This window comes from Canis lupus, chromosome 1 (assembly GCF_048164855.1).
Source record: "Canis lupus baileyi chromosome 1, mCanLup2.hap1, whole genome shotgun sequence".
Taxonomy (NCBI): domain Eukaryota; kingdom Metazoa; phylum Chordata; class Mammalia; order Carnivora; family Canidae; genus Canis; species Canis lupus.
In genome coordinates this window covers 99,232,173-99,246,720 of record NC_132838.1, presented here as the reverse complement: position 1 = coordinate 99,246,720, position 14,548 = coordinate 99,232,173, and the positions used below count along the sequence as shown (strand labels likewise).

The following is a 14,548-nucleotide window of genomic DNA, read 5'->3' as shown; positions in this document are numbered from 1 at the left end:
AGGCAGAGGTACTGGCAGCGGGAGAAGTAGGCTCCCTGCGGGGAGCCCGATGCAGGACTTGATACTAAGACCCCGGCATCATGACCTGAGCCAAAGGCAGATGCTCAACCACTGAGCCACCCAGGCTTCCTGGGGATACATCTTTTTGAATTAGTAATTTCATTGTCTTTTGGTAAATACTCAGTACTCAGTAGTGGAATTATTAGACCATACAGTATCTTTATTTATTATTTTTTGAGGAGCCTCCATACTGACTCCCACAGTCACCAGTCTGCATTCCCAGCAACAGTGCACGAGGGCTCCCCTTTCTCCACATCCTCACCAACACCTTGCCAACACCAACACCTTGCCAACACCAACATTTCTTGCCTTTTTGATTTTAGGCATTCTGACAGGTGTGAGGTGATTTGCTTTGTCTCCTCATACTATGGGTTTCTTGCCTTTTGATTGGCATGCCTTGTGATTTTTTTTTTTGTTGAAGGCTGGACATGATGTATTGAGTCAAATGAGCTGAGGTACTTACACATTTAGAGTGAGGGACTGGGCTGTGTCCATGGTGGCTGTAGGTGCCAGACACATCGCTTCTCATAGTTTCCTTCCCTGTTTTCCTTGGGCTTCCCTAACAACTCCTTCTTAAATGGAATCTGTCTTGCAGTTCTCTCCATTATGCTCCACTGTTGTTATGCTGTTATATGGTGATCAGGGTTAGGGCAAGGGGAAGTGTTCTATAATTGAATAGTAAACTTCAGTGCTTCAGTGGGCCTGGGGCTCTGGGCTCTTACCTTTGGAAGCATTTCTTGGCCTTTGCTTTTTCTCTCCCTTCCTGAGACAGGAAGCTAGTGGGGGCTGGAGGAGGCCAGCTGCCCTTCCCCCTGTCAGATGAGGACCTGGTTAAGTGCGCTCTCCTGGAAGGTAGACTTTTGTTATGGAGGACAAACACAGGCGCTTCCCCCCAACCCTGCCTGAAGTAGGAGCAGATCTTCACCAGGAGAACCTGCAGGTAAAACCCATGACCATGTGAGTCTCCTCTGAGACTGAGCCCCCATGAGTTCTTATCCCTGCAGCTAGTTCACACTCCACCTCTGCTCTTTGTCAAAAATTACTGTTTAGACATTCCTCCCACTTACCACCTTTAGCAGCTTCTGCTTCAGGTAAGATTGCCTCAATTAGGGTTTTCTGTATTTGCCTCTCGCCCCAGGTTTCCAGGGTGGCTGCTTGCCCTGTAACCCTAATTCTCTGTGAATCTAAGAAAATCTGTTGATTTTCAGTTTGTTCAGACTTTTTCTTGCAAGGACAGGAGTGACTATTTCCAAGCTCTTTACATGTTGGAATTGAAACCAGAAATCAGCCCCATATTACTGTAGCCCTGTCTAGTTAATTGGTTGCCTTTTTATTGTTGAGTTTTAATAGTTCTATACATGTTCTGGATACTTGTCACTTATCAGATACTTTCTCCCATTCTGTGGATTGCCTACCCACTTTCTTGATGGTATCCTTTGAAGCAAAAATGTTTATAATTTTGATGGAATCTAATTTATTTATTTTGTTGTTGTTGCTCATGGTTTTGGCTTCTGAGAAACCATTGCCAAATCAGGATCAAGAAGATTTATGCTTGTGTTTTCTTTTGAACATTTTATAGTTCTAGTTTTTGTATTTAGGTCTTCAGCTCATTTTGAATTAATTTTTGCATATGATGTGAGGTAGGGATCCTGCTTCATTCTTTTGTGTTCATTCTTTTTTGTTCTCCCGTTTGTCATTCATGGAAATGGCTGTTTTTTCTCCATTGAGTTATCTCGGTGCTCTTGGTACAAAGCAGTCGACCATAGATGTTTGGGTTTATTTCTGGACACTGGATTCTGCTCCACTGATCTGTATGTCTCTTCTCTCTTCTCATGCCAGCACCACACAGTCTTGATTACTGTAGCTTTGGAGTGAATTTTGAGATTGGTAAGTGTCTTCAACTTTGTTCTTCTTTTTAAAGACTGCTTAGGTCATCTGGGTGCCCTGCATTTCCATTCAGCATCCCAAGTTCAGCTTGTTAGTTTCTGCAGAGAAGTCTGCAGGTGGTGTGATAGGGACTGTGTGAAACCCGTAGCACAGTTTTCCATTATGCTTTGAGTCCCGTTTCTTTCTTCTAAATTTGATTGCTGTCTTGTTGAATTATCCTTTAGTGGTTTAGGAAATACTTATAGATGTAGTCTCTGTTTTTGAAAATGTTTTCATTTTATCCTTATTCTTGAATGATTCTGATTTTTCTAAAATGGATCTAAAATTTGAGAGTAGGGCAGCCCAGGTAGCTCAGCAGCTTAGCACCGCCTTCAGCCCAGGGTGTGATCCTGGAGACCTGAGATTGAGTCCCAAGTCAGGCTCCCTGCATGGAGCCTGTTTCTCCCTCCGCCTGTGTCTCTGCCTCTCTCTGTGTGTGTCTCTCATGAATAAATAAATAAACAATCTTATAAATAAATAAATAAATAAATAAATAAATAAATAAATAAATAAATAAAATTCAAGAGTAAAAGTTATTTTCCTTGAACTCTGAAGATGCAGTTCTATCATCCTTTGGCATCTCTGGTTGCTCATGAGGTGTCTATTGTCAGCCTAGGGGCTGGTGTTTTGCTTGGTTGGTTTGGGTTGGTAAAAAATCTTTTTTTCTCTGAAAACTTAAGATTGTCCCCTTGTCCTTGATGTACCACAGACATGCTACACAGCTCCCAGATATGTGTTTGTTTTTATTAATTCTACTCAGGACTCAGTAAATTCTTTAAATTTGAGGAATTATCTTATCTCAGTTCTGAAAAATGTTCTGTTTTCTTTTTAAATAAGCACTCTCCATTCTCTGTATTATTTTTCAAATTTCATCAAATTCACCATTTTTTTCAGGCAGCTACCATTAAACGCATCTGTTGAATTTAAAATTTTTTCAAACATGATGTTTTTCACGTCTAGAATTTCCACTCACGCATAGTCAAAGCTTCCTGCTCTGTTTTCCTCCCTCCCTGCCTCATCCTCCCGGGGCCTTTGCCTGTCCCTGCTGCCCTCTGGGCCTGGACGGCTGCCCTGGCGCTGTCTCCTGTCATCCCCCGCCCCCCAGCTCTGCTCTCTGCCTGGGCTTGTGGCCCTGTCTGCCCCTCCCAATGTCTGCCTCGATTCTGGTCCAGCTCCTGGTCCCCATGGCATGCCACTGGGCATGAATGGCCAGGGACCTGGGCTGCCTCCAGGTCCTGTGCCCGGCTTGCCTCAGGGGTCGGTTCTCCCTGAAAGGTTTGTGTCCATCTGCCATGTCCTCAGGCCTGGCCCCACTCCACATGAGATGTGAGGTCTGAGCACTGGAGGGGAATCCTGTGCAGGGGAGGCTGGGCAGGTGGAGGGAGGGAGAAGGGCGGAGACCTCGCTCACATGTCTGCCCCTCCCTGCCTGTCCCCATCCTGGGCCTCCTGGACCCCGACGACCCAGTCTGTGCCCCATGGCTGCCCCAGGGCGTGAGGGCACGTGGCAGGAGATCGGGCCGTGGGTGTCCATATCCAGGCCCATCCGGGTGCTGCGGGGCAGGAGGCCCCAGGCTGGCATGACCCCCTACCTCCACTTTTCCCACAGCGCGGAAGACGTGGTGGTCCGCGTGCCGGGCAGCCAGCTCACACTGGGCTACATGGAGGAGCATGGCTTTGCTGAGCCCATCCTCGTCCCCAAGAAAGATGGGTTGGGCCTGGCAGTCCCGGCCCCCACCTTCTACGTCAGCGATGTGGAGAACTACGTGGGTGAGTGGCCTACTGGTCATGGGCCCCAGCTGGTCCCTGTGCCCATGAGCTGGGCTTCCTTCATGCCCTTCTGGAATGAGACCCCTGTCCCACTAAATGGCTCCTCGTCAGTTACTGTGGCTGCAAAGTGGGGACTGTCTTGGGACTGGTTCATCCTGCCAGCGGTGGGGGGGTCCCTTCCTGGGGTTTGTGCTGCATCCCCTTGGCCCCTCCTGGGCCAGCCTGGTTCCCGGCCTCACTGAGTCCTCCACTTTCAGTTCATGCCGCCCTGTCCAGCATGGCATACATCCCCTGGCAGCTCCCAGCGCTGTAGGCATTGTGCCCATGTGCTTGGGCATCATCTCTGAGGCCATCTCCCCAGCAGGGATACCCGTGGAGCTGGGGTCCTCGCAGTGGCTGGGGCTCAGGGATGGCTGAGTGGCCAGTGCAGGAGGAGGGAAGACCCTGGAAAGCAGATGTCCAGGCCCCCCAAGGGAGAGGCACCACCCAGCACCTGCAGTGACAGCTAAAGTCAGGGCTTGCCCTCTGCCTTCCCTGAGCTGTCTCCACCTGGAGCTGTGTCATTTTGTTCCATGGCTGTGTCCCTGGGCCCGGCTAAGCCAGCTACATAGGCCGTGGCTCCCTCATGCGTTGCCCCACGCGCTGCCCCACACGCTGCCCCTCCTGCCACGGGCACCTGCAGGAGCGGCAGCAGCTTCCCTGAGGGCAGGGGGCCCTCAGGCTGTTGCCACAAATGTCTTCCCTTCTCCTTGTTTCATTACGGACCTTGTCACACCCACATGACATGGGAAGTGGGGTCTCCATGTCCAGTATTGGCCACAGGACCACGAGATTTCTATGGTTTTGCTGTGTCCTCACACCTGACATTTCAAGCCAATGTCTGCTTTGTACGTCATTTTGGCAGATGTGAGAAGCCGGTAGGGGCCCTAGGCCAGCTCTCCGCAGCAGGGACAGAGCTGCCTTGGTTACCGCAGGGCCCTCTGGGTGGCCGTGAGGGCAGCACCACTTCCCTTGATTATTCCCCTCAGCCTCTCCCCATGTCCAGACGGTTGGAGGATCAGGCCTGTTGGGGTTTTGGGCCAACAGCAAGCCTGCGATGTCCATAAACCTGTCCCAGGGCCTGCTGTTCCACCTGGGCCCCCGCCCGGGCCTGGATGGAGAGGCACAGCTGGCTACGCGGCCCCGGGGACTGAGACGACAGCGAGGCTGTCCCCGCTGAGCATCTTTCTGCCACTGCTAATTTTGAGTCAGACGTGATGCGCTTGCCCTTGCCCGTTCCTTGATTGCCTAGATCCTCCTGTCACCAGCGACTTGACGCTGACTTTTTCCTCATCAGCTACAGAAAACTATTTTCCCTTTTACTTACCAGTTTTTGGGAAAAAAAGTTAGTGCCCTAGAAGTGTAGGAGTTTTTAATTTTTTTACCTTTTGAAAGTGGAGTGTGCCCCAGGCTTGATTTGGGGCGCACCTGGACTAACTACCCACTTGTGGTATGTTCGTCAGAAGTCCCTGTGTGGAAGGGAGAAGAAATGTGTGGGAAATATCAGAAAGGGAGACAGAACATAAAGACTCCTAACTCTGGGAAACGAACTAGGGATGGTGGAAGGGGAGGAGGGCGGGGGGTGGGGGTGAGTGGGTGACGGGCACTGAGGGGGATACTTGACGGGATGAGCACTGGGTGTTATTCTGTATGTTGGTAAATTGAACACCAATAAAAATTATTTTATTAAAAAAAAGAAGTCCCTGTGTGCCTGCGTCCCATGTGTCCACTCGCTGTCTGGCCCCCCTCGCCGTGGCAGTCAGGGGCGGGCGGGGGTGGACGGCCCACCTGGGTCCCCGCGCGCACCCTGCCCCACTCACCACCTCCTCCCACCCGCAGGCCCAGAGCGGAGCGTGGATGTGACAGACGTGGCCAAGCAGAAAGACTGCAAAATGAAGCTGAAGGAGTTTGTGGACTACTACTACAGCACCAACCGCAAGCGGGTGCTCAACCTCACCAGCCTCGAGTTCTCTGACACCAGGTGCGCGCCGCCCATGGAGTAGCCCACACGCACTCAGGTGGCAGGGCCGCTGCACTTGCTTGCCCTTTCTCCTCTCGTGCATCGTGCATTGTGACAAATCCAAACAAAAGGATCTGTTTCATCGTCTGGCCAGCCCCTATCCTGCCCCCCAGCCAGAGCCGGAGGTGGTACAGATTCTTCCAGAACGCACATCCTTGCACCACACATGGGCTTACGTGCTTCCACATGCCCCTACCACGGGCTCATGTGCCTGCACACCCAGAGGTGCACTCGTAGTGTTGCTCTGTGCCCTGCCCTTCCCGTTGATTCAGCCCGAGCTCTGTGTGCTGGGCCTGCTCTGCCAACTGCTGTTCTCGGGGCGGAGGCCCCATGGGTTGCGCTCTGAATGTCTGGGGCCCACCGAGGTCCCGGCCTCTGGTGTCAGAGGCTGGCCGTCCGTCGGTCCTGCCCTCCCAGGACCAGGGCTCCGTGTAGCGGGGCCGCGTCTTCCTGCTCCTTGGTTGCACTCCTGCCTCTCCAGCTGGCCTCTCGTGCACCACAAGGCCTGAGTTGTTGATGGTTTAGTTTAAGCCTGACTTCACTCTTGGATCCTGTCCACCTTGCCAACTTCTGAGAAGCCCACGAGTCAGCCAAGTAGCTCGTACAGAAGGGCGGGTAGGACAGTGTAGTCCAGAAAGCCCAGGGAGACGTAGAACCCCGGCAGGGTATCGTAGCTGCTGTTGGTTGTGTTTGAGCTTCCTGTCGGCAAAGGCATAAAGGGAAATAGAATGGATTCCGTGGCACTAGGAGAAATGGGCGAAAGCTGCCTGCTATGCATTGTCAAGGAGGCTGAGCTGTGACCATGGCCATGGATCACACCCGGACTGGTGCCACCGCCTGATCTGCTGGCCAGCCTGTGGTCCTCATAGGCAGCTGCAGGTGTGGAGCTGGGGTGGTTAGAGCTTTGGCTTGGGGTTCCCCTTGGGCCTCTTGGGGCCACTCCTTTGCTGGCAGAAGGTGTGTGGTTCCCACAGGCCCAGTCTAAGTACACGAGGGGCCCTCACACTTCATGCTGGGCTGTGGCCTTGGTGCTAGGGCCGCCCAGCAGCTGAGAGGGGGAGGGTGCCTCTGCAGATAGTGTGGTCTGTCCCTGTGGAGGTCAGCTGGGGTGGCAGGGGCTGGGCCCGACCCCATAGACCGTTGGTAGTGGTCTCAGGGCTGTGGCCTCAGGGACCCTGCAGTGACTCCTGCGTCCCCTGACCCTGGAGGCACCTGTGATGGGTAGAGAGATGGCCCTGCTGTGTATTATGTGCACATATGTGGTTAGCCGTGCTCTGTCCCCCACGGGGGCCTCAGTGCCTGGGGCCTTGGGTCACCGCCCCCCACACCAGGAGCTGTAGGGAGCTGCTGGCCTTGGCGACAGGACCCCCGAGGAGCGGTCAAGCAAGGAAAGAAGGGCATGTGTGGCCGTGTTGGGAAGCCTGGGTGGGTGTGCAGATGGCCGCGGGGCCCCAGGTGGCGGGCTGGGTCCCTCTCCTGTGTGGTGTGTGGTCTAGGCCACTGTGGGCACGGGTGCGTGGAGGAGGGCTCTGGGAACAGAGATGGGCATCTCTGGGGACCTGCTATGAGGTCTGCCGGTGAGGTCGCTGAGGTTGGGCGGCAGGGCCTGGTGTGTGGTCCGTGTCTGTGTCGTCTTGGCATGGCCTCTGATGCATTGCTGTGCGGTCTGTCCCCCCGAGCAGCGAGCATGCCAGGCCGTTGCCGGGCACTCTCACCAAGACAGCGACATTCCCCAAGAGGCCACCTTTGTATTTCCGTATCCTCCTTGGAAAGAGCGTACTGGCCTACCAGAGCCCCGCAGGGTCTGTGGAGTGATGCCCGGGGCACCGGGTGCATGCGAGGCAGGCCGCTGCCACCTGCCCCCTCGTCGGCCGGCCTGTGCTCCACGGAGCGCTGTCTCTGGCCTCCGTGGAACACAGCGCGGTTTGGTGTTGCCGCGGCCCCTTCCAACCCCACGAACCTTAGTTTGCTGGTCTGTCAAGTGGGGGCAATGCTTCGTAGCCCATAGGGGAGGGACGCACACCCCAGGGCCCGTTCCCCCCAGGGCCCTGGGGACTTGGGGGTGCTTTTGCTGCTGTGACCCTCTTCCGGTCTCTGCCCAGGATGTCCAGCTTCGTGGAGCCACCCGACATCGTCAAGAAGCTGTCATGGGTGGAGAACTGCTGGCCCGATGACGCGCTGCTGGCCAAGCCCAAGGTGACCAAGTACTGCCTCATCTGCGTGAAGGACAGCTACACCGACTTCCACATCGACTCGGGTGGTGCCTCCGCCTGGTACCACGTGCTCAAGGTGGGTACCTGCCTGCGCCAGCAAGACCCCTGCTGTCCCCACGTGCTTGGCGGGCCAGCACCGCCACTTGTGCAGAATGGACACTTGTCCAACCCTCGGGGGCACAGCGGGTAGGGTGCGCAGTGTCATTCTGAGGAGGCTGCCGTTGGAGGCAGCCCGCTGGTGGAGGCCAGGGCTGAGCAGTGTGCATGCCCCAGGAAGGGAGCGCTGCTTGGAGGACTTCCTAGAAGAAGGGGTGGGGGAGCATGCAGCATTGAGCCCACACAGAGCCCTGGGGGGTTGGGGGAGCCAGGACAGAGGCACATGTGAAGACAGACGAACAAGGGGATCCAAAGGCTTGGGCTCGGCCAGCGCCCTGGGTCGTGGCTCCCCTGTACCCCAGCACCCTGGGTTGTGGCTCCCCTGCCCCCAGCGCCCCAAGTCGTGGCGGGCTCTGCCAATGGCCTCTCGTTGGCAGGGGGAGAAGATCTTCTATCTCATCAAGCCGGCCTCGGCCAACATCTCCCTGTATGAGCGCTGGCAGTCAGCCGCGAACCACAGTGAGATGTTCTTTGCCGACCAGGTGGACAGGTGTTACAAGTGCACTGTCAAGCAGGGCCAGACGCTCTTCATCCCCTCAGGTGGGCGCCCTTTCCCGTGCCCTGTCTACCCCGCAGGGCTCTGCCCTCACCCTGGGGCCTCCAGGGGATGGGTTCCTGGCCGAGGCTCACATCCAAGGACTGTCTGGGACGTGCCCACTTCCCTGGGCTGCGGCAGCGCTGCCTTGGCCCTTCCGCCATGTGTGGAGGCCAGAGGGAGGGCACCCCAATGTGGGCGGGCCTGGGTGGGTGCCCTTGGCTCCTGGGTCTGTGTGAGGCAGGCGTGTGCTTAGCGTCCAGGCCAGCTGGGACACAGACTCTCCTCCTGGGAGGCTGGGCCTCATTGCACGGAGCGTAGGGCACGTGGGGCAGCCCGCCAGGGCAGATGGGCTGAGGCCGGGTGGTGTGAATGTGCCACGGAGGGCTCCCACATCCCCACCTCCGCAGGCTGGATTTACGCCACGCTCACGCCCGTGGATTGCCTGGCCTTCGCGGGACATTTCCTCCACAGCCTGAGCGTGGAGATGCAGATGAGGTAGGGCCGCACCTGCCTGGTTCCACCTGCCAGAGTCCCTGCTGCCACGCCGCTGCAGTGGCACCTCCCCTGAGTTCTGGGCACGCTGTTAGCCTCTTGTGCCGTCCTGCCAGGGCCCCTGGGTGGCCCGGTCCCTGATAGCCCCTGTGGCCCCTGGGGGGTGTGGGGTGAGTTGAAATCCTCTCCCTGGGCACTGGCCTGTGGGGCTCGCCCTGACGCAGGGGAGGCCAGAGTGGCACAGCCTTGGTGTGGCCTTGTGGCTGTGATGTGGGCTCACCCTAGTGTCACCTGCTCAGAACTCATACACTGGATGGTTCTTTGCTGTGGTTTCCAGAGCATACGAAGTAGAAAGGAGGTTGAAACTGGGTAGCCTGACTCAGTTTCCCAACTTTGAAACTGCCTGCTGGTACATGGGGAAGCACCTGCTGGAGGCGTTCAGAGGTATGATGACATCCAGGTTGGCATCTCTGCTGTGGCTCTGGGGGCTGGTCCCTCACGGGGCTGCTGATGGGGCTCAGCTGGAATGTCAGAGGCCGGGGGTCTGCCTGGCTCTGGGCTGCAGCTGAAAGACCCTGGTGGCGTTCCTGCCACCCTGGGGAGGGTGTGCATGTTGGGGTCCCCGGGGAGGCTCGTGGGAAGGGGTGGGCTCCTTGGGTCCCTGCCCTCCACAGACATCCATCTGCCCTCTACCTCAGGCCTTGAGGGTCCATCCTGGCTTCCCACTGCGGGCTGAAGCCCCATCATGCGGAGCCCTCTGTGCTCTGGCTCCAGTCTGAGGTGGGGAAGCGAAGGACATGGACCTTAACCTTAGCTGGCCAGAGTTCAGTGAAATTTGCCCATCTCGCCCCGAATTCAGATCCCTAAGCTTCCCCCCAGCAGAGGGGTTGCCTAGGAGGGAGCCTGTGGGAGTGGGACATGCAGAGCCTACCCTGGGGTGGCCTGATAGGGTGAGCGCTGACTGCTGGGTGCCCCCTGCCAGGGCCCCAGAGTACCAGGCCGCCAGTCTCTGCCCCTGCAGTGCGCTCCCTGACCACGAGGGGGCACTCTGTCCCCAAGGGCGTCTGGGAGGCTGTGCTGCCACAGCTGTGCAGAGGCCGTGGGAGCCCTGGCAGCACCTGGGCCCTCACTGGAGTGGCAGGGGCGGGCAGTGCAGGGAGCTAAGCCACCTGCCAGCAGGACCTGGCGGGTGGGCGAGGGAGGGCTGGTCCCGCCCCTCCCGGGGCATCTGGGGCAGGCCCCCCGAGGTTCCATGAGGGACCGTTGGCAGTTGGGCAGGTGGCAGTGGGTGGGGGTCCTGCCGACTCCACCCCGCACCCCCCATGTGACATCGCCCACAGGAGTGGTGGGTGAGGGTGGGCAGGCACACACTCACCTGACCCGATCCCTCTATGACCCCCAGGTTCCCACAAGTCTGGGAAGCAGCTGCCCCCTCATTTAGTCCAAGGAGCTAAAATTCTCAATGGTGCTTTTAGATCATGGACGAAAAAGCAGGTAGGGAGGTGTGCCAGGTGTGTCCCCGAGCAGAGGGAGGGTGGCTGGTGGGGGTCCCCCAGCATGGGTCCTTCCTTGGGTGGGAGCTAGCCTGCGGAGCCCACCTGTAGTGGGGAATGCCAGAGGTGGCGCGGAGGGCACCCCAGGGCAGGAGACGGCAGGGGCCTCAGCCTCGCTGGCCAGCAAGGCACTGGCTCCAAAGTGGGCTTCACTCTGAGGTGGACCTTCCTTCCACAGTGTCCCCTGTCATGCCCCCTGTTGTGGCCTGGTGTCCTACCCCCAGGGTACCCACAACAGTATGCCCAGTGCCCCCCAGGCTCCGGGGGCAATGCCCCTTTCCCCGCATCCCCCCCAGCAGCACTGCCCTGTCCCTCCTGCCCCTGCCCCTAGCACACTGTCTGGTGACCTCCCATATCTCTGTCCTAGAGCCACATCTCTGGCCTCTGGGCCTAGAACCATATCTGGTGTCCCTCCCTGTCACCTCAGCCATGTAGTGGCCTTGTGCCCAGGAAGAGGGGATGGCTCATATAATGCCCAGCTGCTGGTGGCCTTGGGCAGCTTGCCCTCTCTGGGACATGTTACAACCCCCTGGGGAGGGGTCATGGCAGAGCCATCTCAGCCCGGGCTGACATCTGGCTGGAGTGGGCTGACTCGTTCAGGACCCCGTGTAGCCGGTACCCCTAGCCTGTGTGGGCGGCAGTGGGTCCTTGGTTGGTAGGCAGGAGACTACTGGGAGGGACCATGTGGGTGAGTCAGGGTCCGGGAGGCTGAGCCTGCTTCAGCCCCTATGGGTGGGCAGGGGTGGGGTGGCATGGCCAGTGCAGGTGGACGTCAGCACCTAGACTGGGCGGCTGACCCCTGGCCCGCGTCTGCTGCCCTCCAGGCTTTGGCGGAGCATGAGGACGAGCTCCCAGAGCACTTCAAACCTTCCCAGCTCATCAAAGACCTCGCCAAAGAGATCCGGCTCAGCGAGGTAGGGCCTGACCCCGGGGGCCGCCAACCCTGTACAGCGGCCCCGCTGCCCACCTGCCAGGGACCACCATGTCTGAGACAGCTGCCACCCCGGCCCTCCAGGGCAGGGCTGCTGCACGGTGGGGACTCCCAGGCACTGTGGCTGCCCATGGCCTCCTGGCCCCAGCCCAGGGACAGCAAGGTGGGGCTCCTCTCCAGCTCCCCAAGTAGGTGGGGAGGGATCCAGAGGGAGGGCCATGCCAGCTGCTGGAGACCCTGGGCTGTCCCAGCCTCTGTGCTGCAGGGTAGGATGGCAGTCCCCACCAAGGATGTAGAGGGGTCAGGTGGCTGATGGGTAGACGAGTGGCACCTTGGCACAGATGTGTTGTATTGATGAATATGTCACATAGTGGTGTAGGCAGGTGTGAGCATGTCGCATGGATACTGTAGGAGAGATGTCAGCCTGCCCCGTGCATGGTGTAGACAGATGCTCCTTCCTGCTGGAGTGTCTCCCAGAGCCCAAGCAGAGACCCTCCTGACCGGGGCGGCTGGCCACATCTCCTCCTCCTCTCCCTAGAATGCCTCCAAGGCCTCCCGACCTGAAGTGACCCCAGCTGTCCCCACGGATGAGGTCTGCTTTGGGGACCGGGAGAAAGAGGAGCCCCCATCCCCCATTGAAGCCAGTCCTCCTCGATCCTTCCTGGAGAAAGTGTCCAAAAAAAAGATTCCCAAAACCGTGAAGATGCCCAAGCCGTCCAAAGTTCCCAAGTCCCCCAAACCCCCCAAACCCCCGAAGCCCCCCAAACCGCTGAAGCTCAAGGATGGAGGCAAGAAAAAAGGGAAGAAGTGCAGGGGGGCGGCCTCGCCCACCATCCCCAACCTGGACCTGCTGGAGGCACACACCAAGGAGGCACTGACCAAAATTGAGCCTCCGAAGAAAGGCAAGGTGGGTAGTCTCACCCCGTCTGTGGTTGGAGGGCCGCAGACCCCTCAGGAGCTGGCCTGGGGTGGAGCTAGGGCTGCTGTGTCCCTGAGCTAGAGGGTCAGGGTTGGTGGCTGTGTCCTGGTGAGCATGGCACAGCGAGGAGAGACCTCCCAGTAAAGGCAGTGGTGTTTGCTAGGACAGGGGTACCACACAGGGTCACCTGGGGGAATGAGCTGGCTGAGTTTCCTCTGGGGCCCAGGTGTCGGCTGAGTTCTGAAGGTGGGCCAGGCACCCAGTGGAGACCAGCAGGGAGGCAGAAGGGCGACTGGTGATGGGAGTGGTTACTGGAGCGGCCTGAGCCCCTATAGGCAGTGAGAAAGGCAGGCCTGGCCCCGAGGACCTAGCAGTGTGACCAGAGGTGTGGGCTTCAGGGACCAGGAGCCCAAGACCAAGTGCCATTGAGGGATTTCCTGCTAACGGGAGGCTGTTACCCACTTCTCGCTGGGGCTGGGGGTGGGGTCAGTGACCACCAGGGCCAGCATCACAGGGCTGCAGTGGGGCACATTGGTTCTCCCTTCATCAAGGCAAAGAGGGTGGATGAATGAATAGATGAACAGATGGATCGATGGGTGGGTGCCAGGAAGAGGGGAGAGAAAGAGGAAGCAGGGAGGGTGCATGAATAGGTGGATGGATGGGCAGGTGGATGGTTGGATAGAAGGGATGGGTGAGTGGGTGGGATGGATGAGTGGGTGGGGGTGGATGGGAGGTAGATGGGTGGGTAGGTGAGTGAATGGAATGGTGGATAGCTGGATGGATGGATGGATAGTGGATGGATGGGTGAATGGGATGATGGATGGTAGGTGGATGGGTAGATGGAATGATAGGTAGATGAGATGCATGGATGGATGGGATGGTGGGTGGGTGGGATGGTGGATGAATGGGATGGATGGATGTCTGTATGGGTGGATGAGTGATGGACAGATGGTGGATGGATAGGTGGGATGGATGGTGGGTGAGCAGATGGGGTGGATGGGCCATTGCATGTGAGCCAGTAGGAGGCAGGGGCCCTATGCTGTGTGGCTGTCACTTTGCCGGGTAGCCTCGGGGTTCCTAGACATCGTCCCATGTCCACTGCTGGGTCATGACTCCTGTGTCCTAGGCCACAAAGAGCGTCCTGAGCGTGCCCAACAAGGAGGCGATCAGCTCACAGAATGATGTGGAGAGGCTAGAAATCCGAGAGCAAACTAAAAGCAAGTCAGAAGCCAAATGGAAGTACAAGGTGAGGTGTGTGTGTGCACGTGTGTGTGCACCTGCCTGGGGTGGGGGCATCTTCCACAAGATGCAGGTGTGTGAACACCTGTCCCCCGGGGGCAGTGCCAAGCCGGCCTATGGAGGCAAGGGTTGTGAGTGTGGCCTCTGTGGGGCTGCCTTCCATGGCGGGGGCACCTCCTGGCCTGGGGAACCAAGTGCATCACCCTACAAGCTGACAGCTGGCCCAGCTTCGAGCACATGTGACCCGGGGCGGGACTGGGTCCTTTAGGCCCTGAGTGACAGAGAGCAGGGGTTCCTGGGCAACGGGTCGGAGGGAAAGCTAGCTGGGGGCTCAAGGACCGTCTCGGGCTTCCTTTTCAGAACAGCAAACCTGATTCCCTGCTGAAGATGGAGGAGGAGCAGAAGCTGGAGAAGTGTCCTTTGTCGGGGAACAGGGACCCCAAGTTCTCATTTTCCTTTAACAGGAGGCTGCTGAGGTAGGTGCACGCTCACACACATGTGCCCTGTCCACGGGCTCACACATGCCATACGTGCTCACACGTGCTCACATCACACACCCCCGTTATACACACACACATATGCTCCATCACAAGTGCTCACACATATCATACATGCTCATATCACACACCCCCATTACACACTTAAACACACTCATGCCCCATCACACATGTTCACACACATACATGCTCACAC

The 14,548-nt window shown here is 57.6% G+C and overlaps 1 protein-coding gene across 3 annotated transcripts in view; it reads left to right on the top strand.

The window, feature by feature from the left end:
* Positions 1 to 14,548, top strand: part of PHF2 (PHD finger protein 2) — a 67,284-nt gene that overhangs the window by 41,948 nt on the left and 10,788 nt on the right. For 2 of the 3 annotated variants that reach the window (XM_072842086.1, XM_072842095.1), the window contains exons 4-14: positions 3,595 to 3,755; positions 5,634 to 5,775; positions 7,917 to 8,103; positions 8,561 to 8,723; positions 9,129 to 9,216; positions 9,551 to 9,657; positions 10,616 to 10,707; positions 11,591 to 11,680; positions 12,236 to 12,604; positions 13,743 to 13,862; positions 14,216 to 14,331. In XM_072842086.1, coding sequence (XP_072698187.1) covers positions 3,595 to 3,755; positions 5,634 to 5,775; positions 7,917 to 8,103; positions 8,561 to 8,723; positions 9,129 to 9,216; positions 9,551 to 9,657; positions 10,616 to 10,707; positions 11,591 to 11,680; positions 12,236 to 12,604; positions 13,743 to 13,862; positions 14,216 to 14,331 — 1,635 coding nt within the window. Of the gene's footprint in view, positions 1 to 1,926; positions 1,948 to 3,594; positions 3,756 to 5,633; positions 5,776 to 7,916; positions 8,104 to 8,560; positions 8,724 to 9,128; positions 9,217 to 9,550; positions 9,658 to 10,615; positions 10,708 to 11,590; positions 11,681 to 12,235; positions 12,605 to 13,742; positions 13,863 to 14,215; positions 14,332 to 14,548 lie in introns of those variants that run through there. The other variant, XM_072842106.1, reaches the window with a different exon arrangement.